At 39.5% G+C, this 18,113-nt stretch overlaps 2 protein-coding genes across 2 annotated transcripts in view; one reads left to right on the forward strand and one right to left on the reverse strand.

Annotated features, from left to right (window-relative positions):
• LOC140229665 (uncharacterized) overlaps positions 1-6,060 on the forward strand; it is a 49,233-nt gene extending 43,173 nt beyond the window's left edge. Inside the window, exons 5-7 of the mRNA XM_072309909.1 lie at positions 3,350-3,466; positions 4,026-4,109; positions 5,867-6,060. Of these exons, the coding sequence (XP_072166010.1) occupies positions 3,350-3,466; positions 4,026-4,109; positions 5,867-6,060 (395 nt within the window). The remainder of the gene's footprint in view (positions 1-3,349; positions 3,467-4,025; positions 4,110-5,866) is intronic.
• Positions 6,061-16,572: 10,512 nt separating this feature from the next.
• LOC140229489 (uncharacterized) lies at positions 16,573-18,025 on the reverse strand. Its single transcript, XM_072309742.1, has 2 exons — positions 17,936-18,025; positions 16,573-16,910 (listed from the first exon to the last, which is right to left on the reverse strand). Exons 1-2 carry the CDS (start codon positions 17,978-17,980, stop codon positions 16,596-16,598), a joined length of 360 nt encoding a protein of 119 aa, XP_072165843.1. The 5' UTR covers positions 17,981-18,025; the 3' UTR covers positions 16,573-16,595.
• Positions 18,026-18,113: the final 88 nt, after the last annotated feature.

An 18,113-nucleotide genomic window follows, 5' to 3' on the forward strand; every position in this document is an offset into this window, starting at 1 on the left:
GTCATAATAATTATGTGGGGGAGGAGCACTTTATGGCTACTGTACCGGGCCCAGTACAGGATGAAATGACTGGTTTTCGTAATATGGTCATCTCGGTTGTGCACTATACAGAAGTATGCTTCCTTTGCAAATTTCTTGGGGGTTTTGCTACTGTAACCTATAGGACCCCGTATACAGGATAAGATGACCTGCTTTTGGTGTTTTTGATATCTCTGTTTAGTAGGCCCTGATATTTACATTACATAAGAATTTATAAGACCTTTTCAGCTGATTCACAGTACATGTATAATGGATGGGACACTGTGGAGCTACTGTCTGGGGCTCCGTACAGGATAAAATAACTGGCCTTGGTGTGTTGAATATCTCTGATAGGTACTTCTTCCAGTGCAAAAGAAATTACCCGTCTTTGGGGCTACTGTCTGGGGCCCCGTACAGGATAAAATAACTGGCTTTGGTATTTTGGATATCTCTGATGGGTACTACTTCCATTGCAAAAGAAATGAGCCGTGACCCTTTTCAGCTGAATGAAACTAATGTGTGTGTGTGTGTGTGTGTGTGTGTGTGTGTGTGTGTGTGTGTGTGTGTGTGTGTGTAGGGGGCACTTTGGGGCTACTGTCTGGGGCCCCGTACAGGATAAAATAACTGGCTTTAGTGTTTTGGATATCTCTGATGAGTACTATTTCCGATTGCAAAAGAAAGTAGCCATGACCCTTTTCAGCTGAATAAAATCAATGTGTGTGTGTGGGGGGGGGGGGGGGAGGGAGAATTTGGGGCTACTGACTGGGGCCCCGTGCAGGATAAAATAGCTGGCTTTGGTATTTTGGATATCTCTGATGGGTACTACTTCCATTGCAAAAGAAATTAGCCGTGACCCTTTTCAGCTGAATAAAATCAATGTGTGTGTGTTGGGGGGGGGGGGGGGGGAGGGAGGGGGAGAGGGGGCAATTTGGGGCTACTGTCTGGGGCCGCGTGCTGGATAGAATAACTGGCTTTGGTATTTTGGATATCTCTGATGGGTACTACTTCCATTGCAAAAGAAATTAGCCGTGACCCTTTTTAGCTGAATGAAACTAATGTGTGTGTGTGTGTGGGGGGGGGGGGGGGGCACTTTGGGGCTACTGTCTGGGCCCCGTACAGGATAAAATAGCTGGCTTTGGTGTTTTGGATATCTCTGATGGGTACTCCTTCCATTGCAAAAGAAATTAGCTGTGACTCTTTTCAGCTGAATAAAATCAATGTTTGTGTGTGTTTGTATGTAGGGCCTATAGGGGGTGGGGCACTTTGGGGCTACTGTCTGGGGCCCCGTACGGGATAAAATAGCTGGCATTGGTGTTTTGGCTATCTTTGATGGGAACTACTTCCATTGCAAAAGAAATTAGCCGTGACCCTTCTCAGCTGAATAACACCATATTTCTGGGGCCCTTTGAGGCTACTGTCTGGGGCCCCGTACAGGACAATAGCTGGCATTGCTGTTTTCATGATATGTACACCCAAAGGAACAATATCCACCAACTTTTGTCCGTGACCCCCTTGGGCTGAATAAATCCATTTTCGGGGCCCCTTTTTGTGGCCCCTAGGCTTACGGTACAGGATGTGACTTGCCAGCAATTCATTTCATTGACCCTTGGCCACATCCTTTGATGAGACCATCGAAAAGTGTGACCCTTTTCAGCTGAATAAATCTTCTGGGCCCCCGGTCTATATTAGTGTAGGAGGAAGAAAGGTCCATATCCCCGGTTATAGGGTTGGGAAATGCCTTGAACCAAGACTATACATGAACGCGCATGTGACTGACGAGCCACATTGTTTTCTGTCTGCCTCCATCTCTCCGTCTCTGTCTCTCTCTTTCTCTCTCAGCTTCCCCCCCCCCCCCCCTTGTTCCTCTTCCGGTCACACGATGATAACGTATACTTAGAGGATACCTGGTGGTAAACATTAGCAATGTTACCGGTGGGGTTGCTATGATTGGAATTATTTTTCGCAAGATGCTATTATTCCCAAGCATTGTCTGTTTTTCGCGGCCACACCTTCTCACTATGGCACCTATTTTACACAGCACATTAAAGGCATTATTTACCATTTGCCGATGAAACAAAATCTCAGCTTCAGTGTTTCAAAATAGTTCTAAAATTTGAGTTAGGGATAGAAACATCCAATGTAAAAATATTAATCAGTATAATCAATGTTTGATATTGTTAGATATACAAAATATGAGAAATAGTTATTATATACTATTGTTTGTAGAATAAATCATCTACAGTTATGGTTTATTGAGAAAAAATAGTGATATCTCCTTATCATTTAGGCTTCATTACAAATTTTGTATATGGTAGGATGTCTTGTGGTACACCTGACCCACATAAATGCATGAAATGCGATAACATTTTTAAATCACAGTTTCCAATGGTAAACAATACCTTTAAAACACTACGATGACAGGTTGCAGATTATTGGAATTAATTTGAGCGCCCTCTGTTGTCTGTTTACCACATTTGAATTATTGTATTTTAGCATGGGGGAAATCTAGCGTGCATAATATGCAGAGACTGTTTAAATTACAAAAGCGAGCTATTAGAATAGTCTCGCATTCACTGTATAGGGCGCCCTCCTTGCCAAATTTCTTCTTTGTCTATTTTAACTGTGTATGATATGTATTTATTACAGAGTGCAATATATATGTACATATGTTATAATGATATTTTACCTGTATCACAACTTGGGTATTTTAAATCAAACAAAGATAATCATAATTATGGCACAAGAAATTGTAAAAATTTTTACTTGCCTCTGATTCGTACATCCTCTTACAAACAGTCAATATTCTTTCAAGGCCCGCAAATCTGGAATTCTGTACACTCTGATGTGAAATGTAAGAAGACAGTAATAAGTTTTAAGAAAGCTTTCAAGCGTATTTTACTTGAAAAGTATTCTGGAATTACTCAATATCATTCTGAATTAATAGTAGAGGAGCATGACAGTGGTGTGTTTGTGTAAATGGCATCTTGTGTATTGTTAATGTGCTTGTGTATGTTTTGTTTGTGTATGTGTACGTATGTATGCGAATATGCGCGCGTGTGCTGATTTTTTTTTTCAGTTACTGGTTATATAGTTTGTAGAAAGAAGAGACAATACACTGTATTTACTTTCCCGGGGTTAGTTTTAAATAAGGCCCAGCGCCTTCTCATTAACCCCTTCACTTGATAACTTTGGTTGTTTGTTTGCTTGTTTGTCTATTTTGTTACTTTTCATGTTATACTTGTTATACTATTGTCACATTTTTATGTATGCATGTTTTATTAAGTGAAAATAAATGAAATGAATGAAATGAAATGAACTTCTCTATCTACAGTTGTAGTGCCCACGAAAGAACCTCAGGAGGAGGAGGAGGAGGAGACACCGACACAGAGCGAAGGCACGCAGACTGTCAACGCACCGGAACCGGAAATCGATGTGGAGAATAATGAGGGTCAGTTGGCTTCAGTTTGGGAGTTTTCCGATAATGTTTGGACGTGATAAGGTTAAATGTTATGATATGCAATACCACAACATGTTCAAGTTAACTGTCATGATTAATAAATGCAAACTCTAATCTAATATAGTAATGGTAGAGGCTTTATAAAAATCGGATTTTTGATGACAAAACATTTGAATTTGGAAGTTTCATGATTCTCATAAAATGATTATATCATTGGCAACCACATATTCAAATTATACGAGGTGATGATGTCAGAGCATCGTCATGATTAAATCAATGACCTATACGTAAACCTTTTGTAAATTTTGTTTTGAAATGGCTGAGATATCCAGATACGAATTAAAGGAAAGTGGTCCTAATGATAGATGTGTTTGTTTTTGGATATCTCAGCCATTTCAAAACAAATTTTGTTCAAATACGCTTTGGATCCCTTTAAAATTGTGTGCTCTTTAATACTTTAAAAGATGATTCTAATTATCTCACACACAAAGAAAGTTGGAAACCTGGAGCCCCATCTCAACCAAAACTATATCATCCCTTTAACTTTCAGAAGACAGTGAGAGAAAGAGCACGTGCAGCTGGGAGGAGCAAGAAGTGACAGAAGAGCTTCTCAACAGCCAGTCAAGCTCGAGAGGTATTGTACCGACCCCCTTCCCCCTGCTCATAAGGAGCTTTAGATTTTGACGCGCGGACGTTCAAAGGAAAAAAAAAAAAAAAAAAAAACATGTTCTGAGCGTGCGCAGTATATAGCGCGCGTCAAGTCAATCTATTTTTAGCTTGCGTCGCCTGAGTTTTTCACTACGCGTACTGGGCTATTTTCACGTCCGCACAATTTGCGACGTAGAGAGCTTCTTCATGCACTGATCACATAGGGGCGCGATTTTATTTTTTATACGTTGCGTCCCAGCGTAATCTATAGCTACTTTTCCACACGACGCAAGGAGAGGAGAACGTCCAGCGTAAGCGTCGGCTCAAACGTCCGCGCGTCAAAATCTAAAGCTCCCTAGTATCAACCCATGTCGTGACACGAGTAGGACATTAAAGGCACACGGAACCTTGATTCGAGGGGGCGCTGTTCCTTGGCGAGGTGCAGTGCCGTATATACGGTACTGGTGAGGTGATTGCAGCCATCTTCACAGCCAAAGCGATGATATAAAGCTACCTACCCTCCGTCAATCCCTGGCGCATATCTGTAAAGGGTCAAAAGTTGTTCATGATTCGATGTACGCTATACCAGCCAGAAACAAAGGCCAAATAAAAGGCCAAATAAATAGATGACCTTAGATTGATAGATGATTTTCGACATATAATTATTCACCTTAGAAGATAAATTATTTGAATTTGGTTGGACATTTTGAACATGACAAGTGCGTGAGGCGTCAAAATTACCCGACAGCGCCTTCATGAATCTCGGAATCGTGTGATTTTTCATAAAGGGAATCTATACTCGGTGTTGAAATTGCCTTTGATGAGAAGGGTACAGTCAAACACCTAACACCCTTTACGAAATCATGAAATTGGGATCCCGACAATTTCTGAGGGTCATGGAATAAGATCAATATGTCTATTGCAAAGGACATATTGCTATCAGTCCTCTATTCCAGTAAGTTAAGGAATATTACATACTATACAGATGTACTCACTTTACAGCTCTTATCGGTTAACTATTATGAATCACTCTCTGTGTCAATAACCCAACTGCTATATCTACCTCCCAAAAAATTTCTCTTAGATTCTTGTCGAAGAATGAAGTGTAGAACTTATACTCCACATAGTATTCCTCATATTTTTGTTCGATATACGTGGAACTGTCACTTTTTCCTCTGCTTTGAACATAGAGTAGATTTGTTGTTGTTGTTGTTGTTTTCTAACTTGTTGTCAAATCTAACCAAAGTAGAAAGTTATAGAATTTTAAAGTTTCCGATACTTTCACCTAATAGCGAGATTGGCTGTAGAAAATACATTAAACCATGTAGAGATGTCTTTACTTCGCAATTCTCAGATTATTCTGTGCTCAAAAATTTCACAGAAATCATGTTGAATAATGTCAAGGATTAGCACCTGCAAGTCCTTTCCCAAAACTCATTGTTGCCAGTTCAAATCTACATGCAAATTAGCCCTAGGTACAGGTCACTGGGAAACTTGAAAGGTGATCATGACTTGTGAACACCTTCGTCATTTTGCTCAAGTGTTCCAACTATTACTGCTTCATCGAAATGTGTCTAATGTTCAAAATCCCTGGCGCTTAATTCATTATAGCTTCCATTTTGTCAAAACCCGCTCCATCGGTTTTTTCGCCAGGTTATGACTTGCTCACGCCAACTAGAACGTGGCGAGGACTTGTAGGAGAGTATTCATTAGAGCACCCTCTGTTTCAACTCTCTTCCACAGCAGGAACATTGGAACAATCTAATCAGTTTGAAACAAGCTGGGTGCAAGTCGACGAAACAATGGTTAAGGACGCGACAGCAGACGAAGTAATCATGCCGCGTCCCCCTGTAAGGCAGGGACCGCTCAACAGTATTCTCCAGGGCCTTGGTAACTTGTTCGACACGGTCCACAATTTCGTTCGGCACGACGCATGAACGACTGCATGAAGGTGATCCACATAATTGGCCTGACGACAGTTTGTGCTTGCCGTGCCGAGTAACGCCTCTTGCCTTTATTTATTTTTGGGGGAATTATGTCATATACCGTGGACAATACGTGGCATTTCGACTGACTGTCCCTGTGTGTGCACCCTCTGGATTTAATGGTAAAACGAGATGAGTATATAAAGCTGAAGTTGTCGTGCGCGATGACTTTTAATGTGTTGTCTGCTTAAAAACAGCATTGCCCCGCATCACCCGAGTTCTCGACATAATACGCTCGAATCAATCGCAACAGGTGGTTGAACTGATTGAAAGGGCTCCGTTGAGGTGTACGTAGTAGAGCGTGTGGAGAACAACGTGGCCGAGCATCAGACCTACAAGAAATTCATGGATCGACGGAGTATTACACCATGTACTGAAAACCAACGAGGAACGACGGAGAAAGCAATCTTTACTTAACCCGTTATGTGCCGGAAGCCTTGAAGAGTGTGTAAAACACTATGGGATTTCTCTGTCCTATCAGCACTAAAAACACTCAAAGGGTTAATCTCAAATAGCGGAGAGGAGCAGAGAATTGGAAAATCGTTGATATAATTATTGTTAATGTAAACATCAGCATGATGTAGTAGGTCTGCGACGCAGTCTAGTTCTACCTTTTTGTGTTGGTGTATTGTTTTTGTTTTCGTATCTTTTTTGTCAGTTTGTTTTTTGATTATCAACATATCAGCATGATTATAATGTAAGACTCATGTCTATTACAGAATGACCCCGAACATAGTTTTAAGCGTGTCAAGTTGCATCAGTGGACATGTCGAATTGACGCGTAATCCAGCCAAATTATTTATTCCTTATGGGAAAAAAAAAGTATCCCCAGCGTGAAGTGAATATGAATATCATTCATGAATATCTTTAAGTATGCATCCGTTTCGTCGATACATTACGAAGTGTCAGTAGTCATGGAAAATCAGCCATTCTCTTCAAGTAGTGCAGATTTGAATTGTGCGCTACATGACTGTGTGTGTGTGTCTGCGTATTAACAATCTCGCATTCTCTGTACATTCACGTCGCGGCAATGATACCAGAACCAATGTGTTCAATTGCAGTAAAATCGCAGCAAGTTATTTTCTGAATACTGAGTAGTAGTTTGTTCCTCAACCATGTCCAGTACCATATTGTGTACTACCGCGTTGATGTTCAATGATGATCATAATTACTATATTAAGTTTTATTATTAGTTTTTATTATCATTATTATTTATGTTAATGTTATTTGATCATACTCATTATTATCATCATCATTATCACCATTTTTATTACGGTACCGTTACTATAATGTACGATATTTGCGTTATCGTAAAGAGACATTCCATCACAGTGATTTTCGTCAGGGCAGGGTTGTGGGTTGTTGTATTTCCTAAATATGTTATTTAACATGAATTTGTCGATTTTTTGGGGGGAGTATGCATGAAATCTTCCGTGTCTTTAGTCAGCCAGAAAAAGAGAAAGTCATTATTAGACAAACAATTGTGTGTTGCCGACTATACAAATGTGACATAATGTACCGTAGGGTCACAACTTCGCAGACAAGACGTTCGTTGACCTTATAGCTGCTGAACATTGTGCGTTCATCGGCGTTAGTGTGTTCACAATTTTGCAAGAAGACATTTATACGTTGCTAGCTTACAGTCAAGACAGGAGCATAATATTCCCAAACATAATTAGGTGATAGACTTGTACGTGCACCACTTACTAGAAACGATGTAAGGTTCTTCTTATTCGAGTGTGTGCACTGTGGTCAGTCGCTATAAGAAGGGCATTGGTGGGTTTACAAGCGTCTGTCACGTTCTGACTTGATGCCTCCGCCTCGAAGGGTGCTGCACTCGTATACTTTGCCCCTTTACCAGTACGTGTCATGGCGGGAGCACCTACAGGCACAACTTTGCACCTTTCAGACCAGTGCCACAGTGGGAGCCCTTTGAAAGGTGCACCGTTGCACCTTTATGATCTAAAAAGTGCGAAGTTAAACCCGTAAAGGTCACGGTGCTCCCAATGTAATTACACTGGTGAAGGTGCAAAGTTGAATTTATTTTTCTTAGAGTGTAGAAGCATTCTGTTTTCGAGTTGTCCGTCTATCTGGCCCTCCCACCCAGATCTCATACGAAATACTGTTTTGTGGATTCCCTTCATGCGCGGCCCATTTTTGTTCACGTTTTTCGTAGATATACAGATTAATCATTTGCAACACACCATCACGGTCAAAGGTCAAAAGTCACTGAAAATTGGCGAGACAGCATGGCTTTTACAGCTTTAACTCCATCAATGTATATCAAGTAGTGATATGATATCATAAAAATGGCAAGGTAAAAATGAATAAACAATATTATACTCAAAGCTTGATTGTTGTGAAAGGTCACTGTTCAAAGTCACGGTCACGTTTTACCTGAAAAAAAGGGTCAATTCCAGCTTTTACTTCAGCGAGGAATGTCCATGCGTAAAATGGTAATGGTCAGAAAGGGTAGAGGTCAATAGACAAACAATGGACAAGGACACGTTATTCATGAAAGGTCATGTTCAAGTTCAAAGGTCACTGTTATGTCGTTTAAAGTGTAATTTCTGGTCACAACAAGTGCGTGTTATAGAAAGGATAGTTATGAATGAGCTATTAGCCATCTGAAATTCATACGGGAAAGATCAAGGTCAAAGGTCACTAATATTTAGCTAAAGTTCCATTTTCTGGCCTAGACGTTCATTTCATAGTTTTATTTCTGCACTTCCATCATCAATAACATGTAACAAATTATAGCAGAGTGTCGGCAAAATTGTAATTATGCAGAATTTATGCACATGATATTTAGTACATAGGTAAGGAAAAAACAAAGTTGATATGATTTAAGCAATGTCTAAAAACAAATCGGGAAGTTGTTGTTTTTTATGAGTGCAGATAAGGTTTAGAATCAATCCTCGATTAGGGGTCGAGCTCAATGAACTACATCAAAATTTGTAAATGAAGGCCCTTGTACTTAAAGCGGATATGTAGTGCTTGTATTAAAAGCGGAGGCATCCCAGTCGACTACGACTTGCTAGTAGAACATCGAATTGAAACATAGTATAATAAAGCTGGTGTGTGACGTAATGGTGAAGTCATTAGCTCGTAATGTTCCTCACGGAATATAGGAGTGACTTCACAATATAGATTTACTTCCTGGTGTTCCTTACATGAATTTTCGTGGTCGTGCGTACTTGCTTCGACAACCGCGAACTCGGGAAGGGAACGACCTTTATTTACTCAACGATTGTGCGAGGACGATTCTGCTCAAACCTTCGAAGTAGCAGCATGTGGCTGATAATAATTATCCTTATATGAATATCATTGAGATGTAGCAGGAACGTGTTACATCTGGCACATAAGAACACTCTATGAAAATATATAAGGCCAGTATAATAGTGATTTCAGAATATAGGATATGTATTTTCCTCTCTGAAGACATGATAGGGATCAAGATGAGGCGTTTCATTTGCAAAACGAGTTAACTCCATTTTTGTCAATTTAAGATATTTAAGAAGAAAATGGAGAGCTTGCTTCCAAAAGGCGCTAAATCCATCATTTTTCAGTGGATTTAGCGCCTTTTAGAAGCAAGCTCTTCAAATATGGAATAGTTTTACTGAAGAATATTTCTTGTTATGCAACTAGTGAGGTATCATTGAAAAGATTTTATTTTGCTCTATCTGATGACGGACTTGATTTAAGGTGATTGAAAATGGCGCTTAACTCGTTTGCGATCAGACTCATCATTTGTCTCACCTATTGCTGTTTACGAACACACATTATACGCCTTTGAACTTCAGTCTGGCCCACTAGTTATTTGCTTGTAAGGCAAGCCTTCGGTCACTGTACTTTGTGGTTGTCAGGTACAACGCCCTAACGCCACTTACCGGGTAACACGTCTTTATAGTTATGAATCATGTATGTAGTAAACTGGTATATTGATTGAGAGGACAGAAGTGCTTGTCTGTGACTGTTTGAAGGGTATGTGGAAAATTATGATATGCAACTTTAAAAAAAAAGTGTGTGAATTGTTCTCAGAGTGGAGGCTCAGTCTTCGGTTTCACACGCTTCCACAGAACGCAGAGTATTGCGCAGTATTAGGTACTTGTGACGCATGTGTGTCTCAGCGTTTCTCAGTGTGAAAGCACAGTGTCTATAAGCCTGAGTAGAGTGATGCGGTTTCAATTCTACCTTGCGTTGTCACTAGTACTGCGTGATCATAGAAAATGTGGTGAAACAAGACGATGTATTGTTTTATTTGGCCAGTAGCGACCTCAAACGGACAAATTGGAATAGCGTCACACGAGGGAACTTAAGAATACAGCACAAAAAAGCCGCAATAAACGTTGGTCTTAGAAGTAGAAAAACATAGGAAAGCGTTTCTTTCTTCTTGGATTAGTATGGATAAGGAAATTTAGTAAAGGCTTGTGTGCATGCATATAGGAGACTTTATATCTTCTCATTTTTTGTGCATATACCTGACTTCATAGACCTGTGTCATTGTTATTGATTATCTTCGAAAATATTTCGAGTCCCGCATTCCTCTTTTGAACCGATATTGATGCAGCTTTCACTTTCCTATTTGTATGATTTCTTTCCCCGTCTTTTTCAAAGACGACATGAATATGGAGTCGAATATCGCCTATTGAGTGTTATCGTCACATGTGACTATATGCGGAATAAGAGCGTGATTTCCAAAACTGTTTAATTTTCTTTCGATTTGAAACCTGTTCCCCGTTTATTACTTTATTGTTTTTGATGTAATTTGCAAAAAGCATGTTTTTCTCGGGGACACAAATTGTGTGATCACTCTTTTGAAGCTGTAGAAAATTTCGTTACCCTCCATTGGTTCAAAAGAGATTTGTAATGTTTGTTTGCGTGTTTGTTCGTGTGCTTGTTTGTTTGCTTGTTTGTTTGTTTGTTTCAGATCTATCTGCGTCGACTTCTGTATGTAAATTCCGTATTGATATGATATGCAGGGATAGTTCATGCTCTGCGTATCTGCATTTTTTACATCTATACTGGATGATGACGAAATATTCCCTCTGCGTTGCTCATTATCCTAGTTTACAATGCATGTATTATTATGGTTTTCTAAGTTTTTTTTTTTCAGTTGCCTAAAAAAAAAATAGCACGCATGTGCAGGAGATAAGGAGAAGAGTTATGCTATAATATGCTACTTTGTACCGTGTCTTAATCTTCAGCTGTTGTGTCAAAAATCGTGCCTCGTATGTGTTTCAGTTCGTATTATTTATATACATGTAGTTCAGTTGTGCAATACGCTTGTAGGGACTTTTTACGAATTATTTATTCTTACACATCATATCAGAAACGCACCATGTGATGTGAATATATATAGTTGCTTACATTATAGTTATTTAAGTAGAATTGCTTAAGACGTATAGGCTTATCCATTAGCCCCATCCTTATTGTACGTGTATTGAGATACAAGATTCAGGAGATTCTCGCTTGCGATGACTTAATATATCCAACCTTCTCTTAGCATTGCTCTTGCAGTTGGAAGTTTTTAAGATGTAAATTTACCATTGTGTCAGGTAGTTAACCCTTACACGACTCCTTTTAAAATGGAACATGTGACAGGTGTTTTGCGTGACTTAAGGCCTGGTCACAGCACTTAATATCACTATGTACAGTCTCATGTTGTTATGAACTATGAAAACCATGTAACGTCCGTATGAGCACTTCTGTATAGGAAGTACACGTGAATCAAGTTACTACGGAGAGAAATCTTAATTCTGTACTATTCGATGAATTGTGCTGCAGGTAATGTGAGTGTACAGGGCAAACAGTAAATGAAAAAAGGCAACACCAACCAAAGCGGGAGAAAAATAAGATCGTAACATAGTCGCAAGCTTAGTTTTTTGTTTGTTTGTTTGTTTGTTTGTTTGTTTGTTTGTTTGGCTACTCGTATTGTATATGCGTCTAGCTCAATACTTTTAAAGTACATTACATGACGTTAAACGTGCGTTGCAAAGTGATTATATAGTAGCCATGTAATTGACATGATCTTCGTTAATAGTAACTGCTGTAATAGAAGTAATTGTACAGTGCACTCCCGTTATAACGAAGTCCTCGGTATCGACGGACAGGTTCTCTATCGCAATATCGAAATTTCGTTATATACCCGAGCAGTAAACTACATAAAGGTAGATGATGAATTGGGGACTTGAATTTTTGCTTCGTTGTAACGTGAATTTCGTTACAACCGTGTTCGTTATAACGGGAGTGCACTGTATTGCAATATAAAACGTCATCACCACGCTCATTATAATCAGCTTGCATCCGCAGAATATAGCTATCACAGTATTATTTAGTTGACACAGTGTTCCCCAATCTAAGGGTCAGCATTTGCAGTGTATTGATGTTATCCTACGTATGGGGGGGGGGGGATAATCGATGCGGACATTTACAGCTTGTCTTCAGATGTACTTTCAGAGAGATTAGGAGCAGGAGAAAAATAAGGCCAGTGTGAGTTGAATGCAAGGAAGAGATTATGATAAAGATATGAACAGAGAGACACGGAGAACCGATAAGCATGTTTTTTTGTTTCGTGTGTGTGTATGTGTGTGTGTGTGTGTGTGTGTGTGTGTAAAAAGAGTGTCAAAGTTCTCCCGGCTTAATTTGCAAACGTGGCATGCCAACTTGGTATCGTGATGTTGTGATATTTGTTTTATGCTTGTACCTCGGAAAGTTACCAACTTTCGGACACAACACAGGGACGGATCCAGGATTTCCATAAAGGTGGGGCGCAAGAGCCCCCCGCCCCCCTTTGTTCTTGTTAAGATTATTTCTTTTGTTTTAAGAAGAAAAAAAATAATAAAGAGAGGGCGCGCGCCCGGTGCGCCCCCTCTGGATCCGCCACTGAGAAAGGAGGGATTTCGTGCCATCCCATTACTTCGTATAATATTTACATGTTCTTATTCCACTGACACGATTGAGGTGTTCACTATCATTTACGGAGCTATAGAAATGCAATATTGTACTTGACATGTTGCAGAAGCAAAAATGACAGCGCCTGTTCAGCGTAAGTAATGTTTATCGTTGGCTGAATGTGTGATATACATGGTAGACAAGTCTTTATTGCTCAGGACGATGAATCTTTATCTAGTGTTGAGTTCCGCTGAATATGACAAAAAAGGGGGAACAGGGTGGAGTGGGATTCTGTTCATGCAGTGCATTGCAGGATGAGTCGTTAAATTGTCAGAAATAAGGACACGGAAAACTCCATTATGACAGTGGTTATACCATGAGGATGTTCGGTGTTTTATAACAGTGCAAGAAGCCATGAGTGTTATTAACATTGTTTCTTTGCATACACTGTGTTTCACGCTGTGGTCTACACTGTAACTTGCAAAAGCAACCAAAAAAAGATGCACACACATAAAATATCGTACTTTTACTGCAGCCATATAAATCGAGTCCATTGAGCTAAACTGTTCCATTAACGAGGATTGTAAGTTTCAGACACAAATACAATAACGTCACGTGAGCAACGTATTATACTAGGAGTTTGATTTGTAATCGTATAAATCAATGACAATTCAAGCTCTACTCAAAAGGAAGCGCACGAGTTCCGTCATGTGCTATGGAGTTACATAGGTGACCACGAATAGACTCATTCAAATTCATTACTCCTAAATTTATGATAGGTGTGTGCGCAGCTGTGAACGCCATCTTTTGCCATGAGATAAATACTGTACTGACTTTAATGTGTTTTCCTCAGGATATGTGCTACCAACTCTTTACACTATAAACATTGCACTTTTCCAGTCACGTGCTATAGAATAACTATAGCGTTGGTTGTTTTTTTTTCTGCGCTATACATCTTTTGCCCAACTGTACTGCACTTATGTCTTAACAGTCTATTTTACAGTGTAAACCGGGTAATTTCCTTGCTCGAGTACTCCCAGTGCAATGTTCTACTTGATACCAATTACTTGGACTTTAATGCATGAGACTTTTCCATGTGTGCAGTCAGATTTACAATGCAATGTCCCTGCATATATACCACCCACTTTTCAGGAAACGAGTACATGTACTACACAATCGTATATATAGTGATAAAAGATATAGAGAGAGTTAGATTTCTCTTTAACAGACTTAACTAGTTATCAAGATAGGCAATGGTATTGAACAATGATATCGATACAATGAAATTAGTCCGTTCCGAAAATATAGAGCCTATGTATCACACGTTTTCCACCTAAAAAAGAAAGAAAGAAAGGATAATAATGATAGTAATAGAAATATTGAATTATGATGATGATATAGCTACTGATTATAGTAAATAAGTACAATATTTACAATACAAATTGTACCAGCACAGTAGACAAATCTTTCTTTGTTTCCTACGTGACAGTTTTATCATACCGGATTATCGAAATGTTGGAGTTTTAGAGAAGTCAATATCTTTTTTTTTTTTTTTTTTTTTAGGAATGAATCTTCCTCGCAGAACACATGGGTAAAAAAACGGTTGTAAACGTTACTTCAAATACTATTGATAAAATCAAAATATAGACATAATGCAATGTTATAGTGTGAAATTAAGATACGCTTGTACATGATTATGTCCACTCTAATTACACACGCAACAGTGCCGATGTGTTAGTATGATATATTACTTTTGTGCCCATTTTGTACTTAAGATATTCCATTTGTTTCATATCATGCTGTTCGTGTATATGATTTGGTAATAAAAATAACTACTTATTTATGCAAAATAAACGTTGGTCAGAGTCATATTTCCTGTAGTGATATTCTATCCAACTTGCGTCACTTCATTTTTTCTTCTTTTTTTTTTTGGACACATTTACTTATCTTTGCAATAATGTAGCAATCCCTGTAATAATAGACATTTATGCATGCATAATCATAGTTCCAGTGTCAAGTTTCAAAATAGGATGATCCTCCCCAGATTGCCTTATTTTCACATGATTGTGTGCGGAATAACACCTTTCGCATCTTTTGCGCAAATACATCAATACATGTGTGGGTCACTGAAGCGATTGCACGAACCGTCATCTTTGTATAGGCCTACTATCTTGCACAATCATGACGAGCCCAAAATGGGACGATTATTCGTCAAAGTTCATCCTTTTTGTGACATGAAACAATTACATACAGTATAAAGAAAGCTGATAGATCTTTGAAAACTGACACAAACACGCGCGCGCGCGCGCGCACACACACACACACACACACATACACAATGGGGGGGGGGGGGGGAGGACGGTTACAATTCGTTATGTCGAAGATTCGTTATTGCTAAGGTATGTAATTCCGAAAATGAAATTATGTTCGCTATTCCGATGGTTCGTTCATCCTAAAATGAAGCACGGTTCGTTATCCCGAAGATTCGTTAATCCGAAAATGAAATGAGAATCTAATTCCGAAAAAATTCACTTCGCGACAAAGTACGATGTTGAAAAGAAGGGTAGAATATTACGCATTGAAAATTCCATTTGCACCATCCCCAACCCCCCCATACACACACACTCACAGGCACGGAGATACCCACATATACATACGCATAAAAGAAGATAGAAAAAAAAAGGGGAAAAAATGTTACAAACTCACTGAAACCTAGCCTGTAGGTTTCTACCCTAGATTCATTATCTCTTAAAGGAATAATTAAGCCAGTTCGGAGTTAGCTCATGTGCACACGAGTACAAAGACCTTTCTTTTTCTCAGTTGGTTAGGCACTTCACTTGTTTACAAAGCAACAGGCTTGCCCAACATAACAATATAGGGAATTCATCAATCATGTTCAGACAAAAGAGATATACACTTGCGTAGACTAGGATGCATTTCATCTAGTGTTTTTTCATTGACAAACTAATTTGCTCTCAGCCAATCAGATGCAAGGTTTCAGTAGCATAACGAAGTTGTCAGTGACTGATTTTTTTTTTTTTTTGAAAGGCTGTCCAGGTGACCAGAATGGTCCTTCAATCAACACTTGGGAGAGCATCTATTTCATTAATTTGCATTGAATGAATTAACAATCTTTTTCTATATACTGCCAAATACCACGTTTCCTATCGCAGGTGGATGTGCTGGCAAGCACCATCTATAAGGATTACTTGAAAAATCATTACATATGACAGATGCTTATCCTAGCGAATTTGATAACAAACATACCCTTTGGTACAAATGATCTTTTTGTGTGTGTGTACTCATGAGCCAAAGTGGAACCCCGAACTGGCTTAAATAGTGCACATCAAACTAAAGTTTGTTGTTAGGGGGTATCTTTCAGCGCAAACTACTCCTTCTCAAGACGATGGCGCTCTTACTTGTATATTTTCTATCATTGATGCACGGGTATGAGCGCATTTCACTAGAGCCACAGGCAAGGAATTTACTGTTTTGGGCTGACCGGCCTGAGCAGAGGTCCGTGTAGCTTAAAAAGAAATTAGCATTGACAACTCCGGCAATTCGGATGCCACAGATATCTAAAGTAGTGAAAGTCAAAAGTAAGTTGTGCTGCGGGTGTTCGTTCCTCCCTTCATTCCAACGTAGAGGAACCCATCCGCTTGGTCTCCGTACGGAGGTGGGGATGCAGCACCCCCCGCGACCCGTGGCTCGGCGTATCCGTTCTCCTGGGCGAAGTTGCCATTCTTATAGACATCCAAAGGCTCAGGAACCCTCGTGAAACGAGCCCCGATGGGGCTCATTGGTGTGTAATGCAGGCTGCAGTCTTCTGCGCCCCAAGAGGCCGCGGCACCTTGCTCGTGTTTCATGTCGTTGATTGATGCATAAGTGGACTCGCATCCAACTTCAGCCTGATATACCAAAATAGATTAAAATCAAAAAGACAAGGAGATAAATGAGGATGGCGTCGAAATTAATGCAAATGTTTTGGATGAAACAGCCCAACACTTCAGCACAGACACTTCTTACTAATCGTTATGTAGCTAAGTAAGACTGGTTTTACATTCTGTACTTCGCTGCTCGCAGGAGTCAAAATACGGCACAAGTACCAGAGTACCTGAGGTTACAAGGCTAATTACCGACTTATCAACAAGAACATAAAACTTAAATCATTAAATTTAGGTACAAATTAATGAGACATGAGCCCCTAATTGCCTTGTTTAATTTTCATGTGTATGTTATTACAAACGGATCATGTGACCACAAAACAACAAGTGTTGAACTTCAGAACTTCCTCTATAACTTCCTCTTTTTTTGGTCAAATTAAAACGGAACTCTTGCTGTTCAGCTTGTTCCACTTACCGTAACTTCTGAATATTATGTCAACTTGAATACAGATCAGAGTTGCACTCTTCTAAGGCTGATGAATGGAAAAACCAAGGAGTTTTATTTGAGGCAGAGTTTGGATTGTAAAACAGGCTAATCGAGCACCATTCTTACAATCATTAGTAAGCCCATCATCGGTTAGAGCAGAATTAACCTTTCTCCTGGGTGACATGGCATTTGCTCATGCGACGATATCTCCAGTCTTATTTTCTCCATGGACTTATAGGGTTACGGTTATAGGGCTTTGATAGGGTTTTAGAATTAGTCTGATGTGAGGATTACGATCGGGATTACGTTTATGAGTAGGTTTATGCTTGACTTTGCGTGCAGATAGTTTATGGGTGAGGAGCAAATGTCACGAAATCTTCTAATGATGCCTCATTTGTTGCACAGCAAGTACTATTCTTGGAGCTGTGATTTAAGGTCTCCCACATTTTCCTATAATTTTCTTTGTTATCTAGCAGGTTCAATGGCAAATACCTAAAATTGGTAAGAACTCGTTTTGTCACCAATTTCTTTACTATGTAGACCTATCACCTTTTAGTCCTACCTCTGTGCTCACGGAGGATTGGAAGACAAATGGAATGGTATCCATGGGAGAAACGATGACGTCACGGACTGGCGGTAAAGGAGGGAGACTCTCAGAGTTTGCCGGCTGAACTATGTGTTAACAAAATAAAATATAGGATTCAAAATATCATAATGGCGTTTGCATTCTTGCCTATATA

The sequence above is a fragment of the Diadema setosum genome, chromosome 6 (assembly GCF_964275005.1).
Source record: "Diadema setosum chromosome 6, eeDiaSeto1, whole genome shotgun sequence".
Taxonomy (NCBI): domain Eukaryota; kingdom Metazoa; phylum Echinodermata; class Echinoidea; order Diadematoida; family Diadematidae; genus Diadema; species Diadema setosum.

Excerpts from the sequence above, each read along its gene's own strand:
- LOC140229489 (XM_072309742.1), bottom strand. The coding sequence starts at position 17,980 with ATGGATACCATTCCATTTGTCTTCCAATCCTCCGTGAGCACAGAG. Across the intron at positions 16,911-17,935 it reads AATCCTCCGTGAGCACAGAG|GCTGAAGTTGGATGCGAGTC; the intron begins GTAGGACTAAAA and ends TTGGTATATCAG.